Source organism: Podarcis melisellensis (assembly GCF_964234715.1).
Source record: "Podarcis melisellensis genome assembly, chromosome: 12".
Lineage (NCBI taxonomy): Eukaryota > Metazoa > Chordata > Lepidosauria > Squamata > Lacertidae > Podarcis > Podarcis melisellensis.
Window position 1 is genome coordinate 35,133,769 of NC_138544.1, and position 14,778 is coordinate 35,148,546.

The 14,778-nt window shown below is 43.7% G+C and overlaps 1 protein-coding gene across 3 annotated transcripts in view; it reads right to left on the reverse strand.

Annotated features, from left to right (window-relative positions):
• Nucleotides 1-14,778, reverse strand: part of ZNF804B (zinc finger protein 804B) — a 307,240-nt gene that overhangs the window by 16,123 nt on the left and 276,339 nt on the right. For all 3 annotated transcript variants that reach the window (XM_081931482.1, XM_081931481.1, XM_081931483.1), the window contains one exon: nt 10,324-10,467. In XM_081931482.1, the coding sequence (XP_081787608.1) occupies nt 10,324-10,467 (144 nt within the window). The remainder of the gene's footprint in view (nt 1-10,323; nt 10,468-14,778) is intronic.

A 14,778-nucleotide genomic window follows, 5' to 3' on the forward strand; every position in this document is an offset into this window, starting at 1 on the left:
AAAGCAACATACAAACATATGTGTGTTGTTAGGCTCGATTCCTTTTTCTTTTTGGCTAGAAGCATACCTTGAAGATTTGTTGCTCATTTTTCTACAAGCGGAAAGATCAGCAAGATTCTTAAACTCCATTGGACTCAATTATGCTGCTAAATTGTGCATATTAATCAGATAGATGGTAGCAATCTATACTCAAAAGTAGAGGGGAAACACATAAGCTGCTGTTGTAGATACATTCAGTGGGGCACAGAGTGGTTGTAAAGAGGAGGAAATAAATTAGATAGAATCATTCACTAGAGGAAGGCAAGCAGCTGCTTCAGAAGCATTTAAAGTTACAGGAGGAAAAAAGAATCTACGTTAGGCTGGTGTTAATATTTGAATGGCAGAGCATTTGTGCCAGTAGAACCTTGGAGTGGAGCTCAGGAACGGAGACACAACCTCAGATCCTTGGTTCAAAAGCAACATAAAGCCGTGGGGCTACCTTTGAAGGTGACCCGGAAACTACAACTAATCCAGAATGCGGCAGCCAGACTGGTGACTGGGAGTGGCCGACGAGACCACATAACACCAGTCCTGAAAGACCTACATTGGCTCCCTGTATGTTTCTGAGCACAATTCTAAGTGTTGGTGCTGACCTTTAAAGCCCTAAACGGCCTCGGTCCAGTATACCTGAAGAAGCGCCTCCACCCCCAGCGTTCAGCCCAGACACTGAGTTCTAGCGCCGAGGGCCTTCTGGCGGTTCCCTCACTGTGAAAAGCCAAGTTAAAGGGAACCAGGCAGAGGGCCTTCTCGGTAGTGGCTGTTAGAATAAAAGGTTTATGATGGGAACTGTGACAAGATAAACCCAGAAAAAGCCAGGATGCCAATGGATGGTTCTGACATGTGGGTTGAGACGTCGCGAGGCAGGGAGCATAGATTCTTCCTGTGGTATGGAAGCTTGTACAGAGTACTAAGGCCTAATACCAAGCTGATTTTACTGACTAAGGATGTTGAGTGCAGTGCAGAATGGGAGGGAAATCAGGGAATTTTCCTAGGCTACCCCATTGCTGGAGACTTAGATACCAAGTCTGTTGCTGTTATAAACAGCAGGTGCACTGAGCTGCGTTCCACTGGTACAGTGGAGGAGATGTGTCAGATGTGCAGATCAGGAGTAGCTACAAAGGGTGAGAAGCCCACCAGGTATGCTCAGGAGTTTGCTAACATAGCTGTTGCAGATTTAGCTGTGGTTGGTGGCTTGACACAGGTCTTGGAACCCGGAGTCTTAAAAGGGGTAAAGGGTTTGTCCTCAAGGGGTGGGAAACCACACCCAAAGGCTGTAAGGGTAGACACTGTTTCCTTGGAGAAGGAAGCTGGACCATGTCCAGAGGCCGTGTATGCCAACACTGATTCCTCAGAGTCCTACTCGAGTGTAGGGCGAGCTCCTGACAGTGGCACCCTCCCTGTGGAACAATCTACCATCAGATGTCAAAGAGATACCTGAAGACATCTGAAGGCAGCCCTGTTTAGGGAAGCTTTTAATGATTGATGGTTTAATGTATTTTTAATCTCTGTTGGAAGCCACCCGAGTGGCTGGGGGAAAACCCCCTATTTTTTATTATTGTTATTATTATTATTATTAGTGGGGCCAGGGTTAGTTTTAATGTCTGGACCTAGGTGTGTCCAGAAAGTGTTGATTGCTTGTGGGATAAATATGAAAATTTATTAGAACAAAAGACAGTGGTGGCTCTCTCCACTTGAAGCAATATTGGTGAAAAAAAATAAATATGAGAAACAACTGGGTAACTTATAAAGAACTATTATGAGAGGTAGATCAAGATTTAAAATAAGGAGGTATGAAGAAATAAGAGGACTAATAACTGATTGGCTGCAATATCATCAGCTTAATGAAGTATTTAGGTTGAATAAAAATAAAGGTTTTTCACCTAAAATCTCCCAATTCGAAAAAGAATTGTTGGAAAATAAAAACAAATTACCGTATTTTTTGCTCTATAGGACGCAACTGACCATAGGACGCACCTTGTTTCAGAGGGGGAGAACAGGGGAAAAAATTCTCCTCCTCTCTGCTCAGCACCCCTTCAGCGAAGCGGCAGGAGAAACGGAGTCCCTTCCATTTTTCCTCCTACTTCGCTGAAGGGGCGCTGCGCAGAGAGGAAAAGCTGTGCAGCGCCTCTCCAGCGAAGTGAAGCCAGGAGAGCCAGAGGGATCAGTGCGCACCGATCCCTCTGGCTCTCCGGGCTTCAGCGAAAGCAACGCGAAGCCTCCGAAGCGCAGCAGGAGTGCTCCCTCTGCGCTTCGGAGGCTTCGCATTGCTATCGCTGAAGCCAAGGAGCCTGCATTCGCTCCATAAGACGCACACACATTTCCCCTTAATTTTTGAAGGGGAAAAGGTGTGTCTTATAGAGCGAAAAATACAGTAATTTCTAAAATGTATAAACTTCAATTGGCAAACAAAATATGAACCAGTCAAATCAGTGCTTATACACTGGGCGAGGGATTTTGGTTATAATATTGAGTTAGCTCTGTGGGATTACGAATCTGAAATTTACAGCATATTATACTTTGAAAGAAATTTATATGAAAATGATGTACCATTGGTATTTAGCTCCTAGCAAATTAGCTAAAATATATAAATCACACTCTAATACGTGCTGGAAATGTGCACTGGTGCACTGTTCCTGACTAGGCTAGACTAGTGGACCTCAGCTAGCAGGAAGTGAGTGGCCAGCTTTTGGGCTGTGTTCTGGGAACCAGTACTGGGTTGTGGCCCAATATAAGGTGGGTCGCAACCACAGCACCACCACCATACAAATGTATGGTAAAAAGGGAAATGAAATGGGTCCCTAAGTGCATGTTTGTGTTGAAGGTGGGTCAAGAGTACAGCAGAACAGAAACATCGCTGCACATGCTGAATATGGAGCAGAACAGAAAACAATCCCTAGTTCCATGGGATTGAATGGACCTTACTCCCATGCATGTGTACTGTACATAAAATATAGCCCTAAGGCTGCAATTCCACACTCACTTACCTGGAACTAAGTCCCATTGAACTCCATGGGAGTTACTTCTGAGTAGACATATATAGGCCTGCATTGTTAAGATGCTTCTTTTGTATCAGTATCTACTTGCCTACAATGGATTTTTTTTTTATCCTTCCATGATACATAAGAGATTTCATTATTCAAAACTGTGCACCCATGGAGAAAAATAGAAAAAAAAGATGATAGCACAATTATTAATATAGAACTCTTCCTCTGACACGCAAGGCTAGCTTGAGATTCTAGAATTTGATAACAGAATTCTGTAGTTCCTCGTATAATGTAATACTTCAAATTGCTGTAAAGTCAGTGGACGACAATCAGCTATGAAATTAACTGTCCCCTGGGTTTTAAAGAGGGCTAAACTGCTAATTTACATGTTAATTAGCATTTGGTCTAAAAAAGTAGCGAATGTAATTCTACAGCATCTAACATTTAACAATGGAACTTATCTAGACGTTGCATTTAACAGTAGCTTCCCACTTCTCGCTAGATATTTCTGAAGTTCCGATAATGAAAGCAATCTCATTATTCTAAACAACATGCAGTTTTCAGGGATGACGCCTGCTAATTTATTTGCATAATGAGAAAAGTAACAAAGCAATCACATTGAATCAGGTGTGTTGTTTCTTAATAAGGCCCATCTAATGGCATAGATTTGTGGGTTTAAAATAAAGACTTGTATAAACTGACATTTAAAATGGGAATGTGCTGCCTCAAGTCATAACAAGTCACTAGACTGTGTTCAGTGGCATTTGATAATTCTATTTCTGCTATCCAAGCACTGATTTCATAAATGTGATTGCAGTAATGTGCAAGTTAAGTATCTTGGAAGAACTCTGCCATAAATTAATACTCCAGAAATGAACATGTTGCATTAGAAAAGCATATATAACATTGATTTCCATTTCCAGATGAAATTGGAGTAAGGAGCATAATATATAGAATTCATTTCAGAGATCTCATAGGGCTATTAGACCTTCCCATCACTGCACATTTTCAAAATGTAGAAAATGTTCCCTGTGGTCTTTGGATGGGCCCCTTCCTGATGGCATCATGGCATACAGAAGTTTGGTTAGCTGGGGTCCAGGAAAGGGTCTTTTCAGCAGTTGCACCCACCTTACAGCAGGGGCAGACTTCAGCCATTCAAATTTCAGTGGTGCTCCATGAGAGCCCAAATTTGTCATTCCCTATTTTTCACTTTCTGTTCTGTGCATGCAGTATATCATATCTGAGATGGCTTGCAGTGCCCTCCTCAGCTTGGCACCCAGTGTGAGGGAACTGGTCGTACTGCCCCAAATCCACCTCCGCCTACAGAATGCATTCCTAATGGTGATCAGGGAGATGAAGAACTGGCTGCTTGCCCAGACATTTCCACACCATTAACATGACCAATGTCTGTTGTTTTGGTTACTGTGGTTATTGCACAAATGTTTTTAGTCCCGCCTCCCCTCCAACCCTGCATGTTGCGAGCCACTTTTAGTATTTTTAAAAGTGAAAGTGGTATGCCATTTAACAATAAACGAAGAAAATAAAATGAATATATAAAATGCCACTATGAACAATTTTATGCCAATATTTGCCCCTTGTGGAAGGAGATGGTAGTCCGTGTTGTGGTAACTTCCAAATTGGATTATTATTACAGTGCAGTCTATGTTGGGGTACCCTTGAAGGTGACATCAAAACTTTAACAAGTCTACAATGCAGCAGCCAAATTACTGGTTGGGGTTCGCTTCAGAACTCATACAACCCCCATTTTAAAAGAAGAAGAAGAAGAAGAAGAAGAAGAAGAAGAAGAAGAAGAAGAAGAAGAAGAAGAAGAAGAAGAAGAGGAGTAGTTTGGATTTGATATCCCACTTTATCACTACCTGAAGGAGTCTCAAAGCGGCTAACATTCTCCTTTCCCTTCCTCCCCCACAACAACCACTCTGTGAGGAGAGTGGGGCTGAGAGACTTCAGAGAAGACGTGAACCCGGTTCACCAGATTACGAGTCCACCACTCTTAACCACCACACCACACTGGTGTAAAACAGCTGCAGTGTTAGCTGGTTCATTTCCGGGGCCTATTCAAGGTGCTCACATTTAAACTCCTAAGTGAGTTAGGCCTCAAATAGCAGAGAGGTCATCTCCTTGCCTTCAGACCTCTCAGAAGTTTGGGGGTGGCCTGGGAGTCGGCATTCTCTGTGGCAGCTCCTCGGTTGTGGAATGTCCTCCCCACAGAGTTGCATCTGGCACCTTCATTGTATTGTTTCCACCATATGGTGGAGATACACATCCTTACTCTGGCCTTTGACCAAGCGTGTGTTTTCAGGGCCCACCCTATTTCTGTGACTATAATTTAACTGTTTTAACACCAAATTTTAAATTGAACTAAAAATTACATTGTTGTACCTTTCCTTGGGACCTGGTGGGGAAGGATGGGGAATAAACAAAAAAAAATGAATGAATAAGCTTTTCTTTTGACTTATCTTTGTGTAGATTTAGATAACTTGTCTAAAAGCAATTCACATAGAAAGATAAGGGCTGGGAAGGGTGCATAAATAAATTTGTTTGATGCAGATATGTAAGCGAAACATTAAAATCTGCCTCCGTCCATCAGAGACCGTTTACCTTCATCGTTTAAATCCCTGCATCCCTTTATGGAAAAATATTAGCACAAGCTTTAGGGTAATTAGGATTCAGTATTGCCCTCATATGGAACTAGGCATGTTGTACAAACAGCTGCTCTGTTTGTATCGAACAGCGTTGATTTTAAGTTTCATTAAGTAGCCAGGCTCTATCTTTCTGGAGACTCATTCAAGCTTTTCGACATGTCTTACATATTAATTCATTAACTGGGATTCATTTGGGTGTGTTGGTGACATATATCAAGGGTAGGCTGACATTTCATAGTTAAAACACATCAGCTAAATTGCAAGCTGTGCATCTGGGCCTGCAATTCCGGCACAGGCCCCAGGCAACAGAGTGCCTTTTGTGGGGAACCAGCTCACCTATCACACTTGTAAATAGCAAGCTCTCTTCATCTGCAATTTAGGAAAGGAATAGCATGTAAACATGCAATGTTGTGTGGCATTGCATTTAGCAATACAGTTGTACCTTGGATGTCAAACGGAATCTGTTCCGGAAGTCCATTCGACTTCCAAAACGTTCAGAAACCAAAGCGCGGCTTCTGATTGGCTGCAGGAAGCTCCTGCAGCCAGCCAGAAGCTGTGGAAGCCCCATCAGGCTTTCAGCTTCCAAAAATAGTTCGCAAACCAGAGCAGTCACTTCTGGGTTTACAGTGTTCGAGAGCCAAAACGTTCAAGAACTAAGCTGTTCGAAAACCAAGGTGGAAATGTTCCAGAGATCTCTCTTCGGACTCTCAAATTCACCAGCTGTCCCCACCTCGAAAGGGGGACCTAGTTTTGGTGTAGGAGGGTTTTTTTTAGGGGGTGAGGAGGTACAGCTGGGGAGGGGGCCCGCCCCCATCAAAAACCCTCCATGCGGCCACAACAGTTCCTTCAATTTGCAAATGTGCTCACAGAGCCCAGAAAGGTTGCTGACCCCTGGCCTAATAGGGTAGCCATTGTGGTGACCCTGCCAGATGTTACTGGAGATGGAGTCCATTCAACCCTAGCCAGCAGGACCAGTGGGCCAGGATGATATGAGCTGTAGTCCAGCAACACTTTGCTGCTGAATTTATAGTAGAAAATGCGTGAGCAGGGGAGTTGCCGCCAGCTTCTGGCCTTGAATCTGAGCCAACTACAGTATCATACAGAATGACGTTCAGAGCACCGCCGTCATATGATTTCCTGGGTTGATGCAGTGGAACTTTGCATGGTAGGAAAGCTAGATCCATTTCCATGGATATGTGAGAGATGTTTATTTAAAAACCAATGGGTTTTTTAAAGAAACAAAACAAAAACTACCACCTACCAGGGAAATATGAAAGCTTGGAAACAGAATCTGACTCATTCCTAGCTAATCATCATCATCACCATCACCACCACCATCATCAAATAATTAGCAATTTTAACAACTGAAGGAGCATCTCCATCCCCATCGTTCTACCCGGACACTGAGGTCCAGCTTCTGGCGGTTCCCTCACTGCGAGAAGCCAAGTTACAGGGAAGCAGGCAGAGGGCCTTCTCGGTAGTGGCGCCCTCCCTGTGGAACGCCCTCCCAACAGATGCCAAAGAGAACAACAACCACCAGACTTTTAGAAGACATCTGAAGGCAGCCCTGTTTAGGGAAGCTTTTAAAGTTTGATGCATTACTGTATTTTAATACTTTGTTGGAAGCTGCCCAGAGTGGCTGGGGAAGCCCAGCCAGATGGGTGGGGTATGAATAATAAATTATTATTATTACTATTATTATTAACTAGCCTGTCTACCTTGCAGTAAATTCTATTGAGTTCAGTGGCACTTACTTCCAGGTAAGTTTTTATAGAATCACAGTGCAAACCTGCCACTTTTTGATGCGCATCTTCTCACCCTTACGGGTGCACTAATCGGGGACATTAGCATACCTCGTAGGGCAGTGCTGAGAAGCATGTGCTGTCATTTCTCTATGAAGTTTAGCTTGTTTTATAAAATATAGGCCATTTGTTCCTTCCATTGCCAATCTGTCTTCCCCCCTCCCCCCCCCCAGAGCACTAAATCTAGTTTTAAAATTAAAAAGAGTTTTATTGCTTTTAACCATGATCTTTTATGATGGAGAGCAGCCAAGACAAACTGACTTGATGCATCAACATTCCATTTTCTGTTTTGCATAAATCACTAAGGCTGAGAAACATGAGGGATATGTGGGGGGGCGGGAGAGAGAGGAGAGAAAGAAAGAAAGAAAGGGTTGATGATGCTTAGAATGGATCGATCTGAGCCCGGAAAATTCTGACAAGTAGAAAAAGCAACTGAAGCTGCAAATAAATCCTTTTGTATAGGGAAGAGGGATTATAGGATTAACTTCACATGTTTTGGATCTGAAACCATTTTTGTTTTATATCATTACCAGCCTTTTATAGACTAATTGAGTGGTGTGGAGAACAGCACTAGCTGATTTTTTTTAATAATATAAAAAAATAAAGAATTCATGATTAACCCAGTTTTGTCTGAGGAAACAATGGGCCAAAATTGTGGCCTTGATTACACTCGTGAAATTCACGACTTTCATCAACAACACTGTCCCTCATGAGCATTGGAACCTGTAATCAGAAGTTGATTTGCTGCTGAGTAAGGCGATGAGCAGGATATTAAGGAGGAAAGAGAAAACGCTAGTCAAGAGAATGCAAAAGAAGATCCCTTTGGAGTTCAACTACTCCCTGTTCAGAATTGAAATTAATAGCCTGATCCAAAGTTCTTTGAACTGCATCCATAATAGGCCAGCGACAAGTAAAGCAGATCTGTTCCCCTCAAAGGCAGGCACAAGAACATTAATGTTCGGCAAACTTTTCAGTAGCCTGCCATATATAGCTTATGGGTTGTATTTGACTTTGTAGGGGAGAAGTGGAGTCATCCCTTCCCCTCTGTGATGTATGTGAGTGTCTCTTGAAGCAGTCGGCTCCCCGCCTGAATCTTACTGGGAAAACCAGATGTGATTCTAATTGTGTGATTGCAATTAATATGTCCATTTTTCTGCTTTTAAAAATAAATAGCAGGGAGCTACAGGATCAGGACTTCAGCACACAAGGAGTGGGGATATAACCCATCCCTGCCTGCTGAGGTCTTGATGGAAAATCCCACAATGCCCAGCTGCTATTAGCCCTGGGAAAGAAACTTCCCTACTATCAAAATAAATCTACATTGGAAGCATAAAAATATGCCCCCCTCCCCGATAAATGGATAGACAACATGACAACTCTTGCAACCTATGAACAGATCACTTTCAGATGACGGTGATGTATGGACAAATTTAATGATATTTGGAATGTATTTATCGAAACCATAGTGACTTATGAACTGATGTATACTTAAGGGAAATAGCAAGTTTATCTACTTACATATATACTACATAATTCTGTAACCTTAATTACATGTTATTGTTATTTTGTTATTGTTTTTCTCTGTCCCCCCCTTTTCTTCTTTTTTCTAAAAAAGAAAAAATGAAACTTCCCTACTAGTGTGAATGACAGCATGGGATGGAGTTGCAGTGTGTCTGTGTGTGGTTAACCCCCTGCCTCTGTATCACAGCCCTATTCTGACAGTCCCTTCATGTGGCAATTCTAGCCATGCTCTTGTTGCAATAAAGGTCGTGCTTATCAGTCCCCACCCCACCCCTGACTATTCAAACCCAGGAATGAAGCATCCATTGGCACCAACAGAAACATCCATCCCAGGGTGCAGAGCAGCACAAGTGGGGATTTTCATTGGGACCATGATATGCAATTAACACAACTGACCCTCGATCAGCCATGTTTTCTTAAGGGTGACAGCGTCTTCAGACATTGGTGCATCTGCCTGATTACATGAGTATATGACATTATGTAAAAATTACATATACAGCTCAACAAGACAACAACTGGAACCCACCAACAACATATGAATCAATATGGCTAAGTGGACCTAACAACCCCCTTCCCCTCATACACGCAAACAAAACTCACTGCAGTCAACTAAAGACAACCAACCATGCCCTGGGCCCCCCAATCTCTCTCACCACCAACAAAAACTAATAAATCAATAGAAATGGAACCTGCCCGCATGATGCTGACACAAAAACCTTACACATACACTAAGTAGAACAGGCATAGGCAAACTCTGGCCCTCCAGATGTTTTGGAACTACAATTCCCATCATCCCTAGCTAATAGGAGCAGTGGCCAGAGTTTGTCTATGTCTGATGTAGAAGACTTAAAGTTTACTACCCTCCTTCTCTCTTCTCCCCCAACTTTATACTGTCTATAATATTAATGTATCCAATCAAATATGACTGATCGGTGGATCAAATTCTATGAACTGAAAGCAGAGACGCTGTATGTACTTTTGTAACCCATGAGGTTTTTTTTTATAAGAACAATTAAAAAAACCACAAATGCATACATGAAATATAGAAGCAATTTGACACTGAAATGTCATAATACTTGTGAATATTACATGGTAGGCTGGCTCACCCCCCAAAAAATAATATTACTTTATACCAAGTGGTTCAACTAGTCATGTGAATTGGTGCAACTTGTCATGTCATGTAAGAGAGCATGTCACCACAGGAATATGACACAGCAAATTAAAAAGAAGCTACCAACTCTACAATTCTATGATTTTATATGTACACCCTACCTATTTTACATGGCTATATCTTGAACGACTTTTTAGGCTTACCTGCTTGTGAGCATGATCATAGGAATTGATGTGGTTGTCAAATTCGTGGTGTTTGTGGTACTGTTTGTCACATAATTCACAGTAGAAGTTAGCCTTCACATCCTCTAGAGCCCTTGCTGCTGCCTTCTCTTTTTCAGCAAAATCCTAGAAGGGCAGAAGGAAAGGAAAAATATTTGGTTATTTCCAATTGCCAGTTTGGTTATTGCCAGTTTTTCACCACAAAGTCCCATGTACTTCCCACCCTACCATTAGGCAGAGTGAGGCAGCTGTCTCAGGCAGCTGATTTTGAGTGACATATTTTTACTCCCAAGGAGAACTGCTGGTGGGGTATGCTTTCAAAAAATGGAACCAAATCGCATGGTTTGGAAGCATGCCTGAGTCTTTTCTTTGTTTAAATTATGGACACCCCCCACCTGCCACAGTGCAAGCAGAGGCAAGATATCAAAACAACGGTAGCTTATTTTCCAACCCTACTTGTGGTATGGAGCACAATCTTGTGGTCAGGATCACAACTGGAAAGGGAAAGATTAAACCAATGCTTCCCTGCACACTGCAGTCACAATGCAAAATAGGAAGTGGTCCTGCACATAATTAAACAATAAAATACCTGCAAAGGTGTGCCTCAGAGTGAAACTGGCTAGTTTGACTGTAATTTGGCCAGTCTTGGGCAATCTACATCTAAGTATGAGAGAGAAATGAGATTCTATTCACCTTTAAAAGCAAACCTTCTAAAACTCAGCCATCTACTGAAATGTACGCATCTCCAAATTTTGCAGTGTAAGAAAATGTGTGCAAAATGCATATACTGTTCATACAGAGGAATATACTAGTGAAAATAACATGCAAAATATCTTACTTTAGGGGAAATCACTTTTCAAAAATGTGTAATTAGGCAAAATTGCATACACCTATCCCTATCTGCATCTCGACTTGGGAACTGGTGATGCCATTAGCTATTTTTCCTTAGGCAGCAAAATATCTTGGGTCATGGGGTTCTGGCAGTACCATGGAGGTCTGTAGTAAGAAGTTAGCATCTAAACCGCTAAGCCTGATGAATGGCTCAAAGGTAAGATGGGTGACTCACTCACTGTTCTGAAAAAAAACACACTGCAGTGATATGAAAATGCTTTTCAGGTTGATCTAAAGGAACTCAAGCGTCCTTTTACTGGACGTCATTCTTTGCGGGCAGATTAAAGCAGCATTTACCCTCTAGACTAATTACTCCTTCAGCTGTACTTTAAAATAGCACTCTACAATGCAAAAGAACAAGAGCACAGAAAGAGAAACATTATAATGACAGGATGTTACAGTACAATGATTATGGCCACTAATCCCCTTATCAGCACAGAGTGCAGCTAAGAGAAGCAAAAATGTATGAATGTGTACACGTGCTGGGGGAATAAGCTAAGCCTCTCGGGAATGCTAGTTTTGCCAATGAGTGTTTTACATGTCAAAGCTTTCAGTTGCCATACTGTACTATAAAAGCTGAGAACCTATTTTAAAGCCAAGGTGAGGCAAGGTGCCTAGAGGGAACAAGAAAGTTAGGGACTCCTTAAGGCTTAAAATTAGGAGAACAACTCTGGGTTGCAGTAATAGCAATTCTGCTACGAATTGATTAAATAAGATAAATAAGCCACTGAGAGACTGGCAAGACACAGGAAGTGCACATTCTTATTTAATCAATAACGTAATTTTAAAGTTAGTGGGGCATAATCCAGCAAGATGAAGTCCAATTGAAACAACGGGAGTAGCTTGAAAATTTTATTTGTTGTACCTTGTCCATATGTAGAAAGGACAGGTTATCAATTATTTTAAATCAACTGACCAATAATTGTCATGACTGAGCTTCTTATCTCTTGCTTTGAACTACACTGAAAATAACCTTGTGCTGATCTGTGACCAAACCATTGATTGTCAGGGTGAATGTATTTGTTAGTTTAAAAAGTCATATCAGCCCAAAACTCTCAGAGAAGATAACAATAATTATTATTATTTATACCCCGCCCATCTGGATGGGTTTCCCCAGCCACTCTGGGTGGCTTCCAACAAAATATTAAAAATACAATAAAAATAAGGTAAAGGGACCCCTGACCAGTTGTGACCGACTCTGGGGTTGCGGCGCTCATCTCACTTTATTGGCCGAGGGAGCCGGCGTATGTGGCCAGCATGACTAAGCTGTGTCTGGCGAACCAGAGCAGCGCACGGAAATGCTGTTTACCTTCCTGCCAGAGCGGTACCTATTTATCTAATTGCACTTTGATGTGCTTTCGAACTGCTAGATGAGAGCTCACCCCGTCGCGGGGATTCGAACTGCTGACCTTCTGAACGGCAAGCCCTTGGCTCTGTGGTTTAACCCATAGAGCCACCCGCATCCCTTACAATAAAAATACAGGCATGTTTATTTGAACATAAGGATACCTTAACCAGTGTTTCCCAAACGTTTTTGGGCAACGGCACACCTGTTTACTGAAAAAAAATCTCGCGGCACACCACCATTAAAGCCCCGCCCCGTGACGTCAGCGCGCAGCGTCACGCCGGGAGGGACGCACAAAAGTGAAAGTTTTTTCCCTCCCCCTTGCTGGGGAACCTCCAAGCTTTGGGGGTGGGAGGAGGCAGCAGAGCGAGGGACTGAGGGACGGCGGCAACTGAGGCGGCGGCGGCTGAGGCAGAGCTGGGAAGGGGGTTTCCAGGGGACACGGCAGCTCCTCGAAAGGCTTCTCTCAGCTGCGCTCAATCCGCCTCGGAGAGGATTTCCCCTCCGGTCCCATGCGTTCGTTTGGGGCATCGCTCCGGCTGCTCCCTCTCCCGCCGCGCAGGAGCGATGCCTCTCTCTGGCTCTCCCTCCGCGCAGGCTGAGGGAGGGAGGGAGGGGCGCGTGTGACCCGTCTCTGCTGGGAGACCAAACCCAGCGAGGCAGAGTCGCGCGGAGGCGCCCAGGCAGCGCTGCCGGCTGCGAGGAGGAGCGCCAGGCAGCAGCAGGAGGCGCGGCCTCTCCTCGCCGCCGCCGCCCCGCCTCTCGCCGCCCGACTCGCCCGCCTCCCTCCAGGCATCTCGCGGCACACGAGGCAACGTCTCACGGCACACTCGTGTGCCGCGGAACACCGGTTGGGAAACACTGCCTTAAACTTCCGGAGTCAAAACAGAGCAGCAGCAGAGACGATAGAAGCCTTATGTAGCTCAGGACCCCAATATTTCAAGACTGCCTTTCCTGACATGAACTGATCTGGACTCTGTGATCATAATCCGAGGCCCTTCTCTGTGTGCCCCTTCATGGGAGGTCGCAAGGATTGCAACATGAGAATGGGCCTTTCCAATGGTGGCTTCCCACTTGTGGACTGTTCTTCCCACAAAGGCTCATCACTATCAATTTTTAGGCACCAACTTGTGGAGGCTGTTACGAGCCAAAGTGGGACAGGTGTGAAACCCCCAACCCCCCTCCTCTCCTACTCACTGACAGAAAGCAACCCAGTCAGCTTTCTGTTCCAAATTCATTTCTCTAAAGAGAGAACGGGAGAAAAATGCCCTTTACAGAATGCCATCTTTCAGATTCCTGCTTTTATATATGCTCCAACGAGGCACAGTTTCTATTTTTTTTAGTATCTATCTCCGGTGAAGCATCATGCTTATTCCTCCCCCCCCCCCTTTTACCATTGTTAGGGGGTTGTCTGCTTGAAATGATTTTAGTGTGAGTCAACGGTGTTGTCATTATTCAGGGTTCAGCACCTTCCTCAGGGAAGTTAATTCCTGACTGTGTGGGTGGAGGCATCTTGTCTCAACTGAACACAGATAAATGCACATGCACCGTGCCGCGCACAGCCTGCCATTTCATACATGTTAGCTGCTGAGCTAAATTGGAGGACAATTATGTTTTTCTAATACATCTTGAACCGAAAAGAACAAACATGCTCTTGGTGTTTAAAACAGCAGGCCAAATGCACTATAGATCAGGCTGCATTAGATCGTGAAGCTGAGGCTCCAATACTTTGGCCACCTCATGAGAAGAGAAGACTCCCTGTAAAAGACCCTGATATTGGGAAAGATGGAGGGCACAAGGAGAAGGGGACGACAGAGGACGAGATGGCTGGACAGTGTTCTCGAAGCTACCAGCATGAGTTTGACCAAACTGCGGGAGGCAGTGGAAGACAGGAGTGCCTGGCGTGCTCTGGTCCATGGGGTCACCAAGACGACTAAACAACAACAACAACAAATTACATTACATGACGCACTGCAACAATTTGTAGTTTTACAAGATGTAACACTAAGGAGGTGGGGTTCACAGCCCAATTCATTCCTTAGCCTTAGGAAAGTTACACCAAGATTGTCCAAAAGAGAACACAGTGCCAACTTTGTATGTAAAGGTGCAACTAATAATTGCTATAATTTAAACAGAAATACAATCAGTTCTCCCCCCGGGGGTACTCAAGGATACAGAGTACTACCACCTCCCCCCCCCTA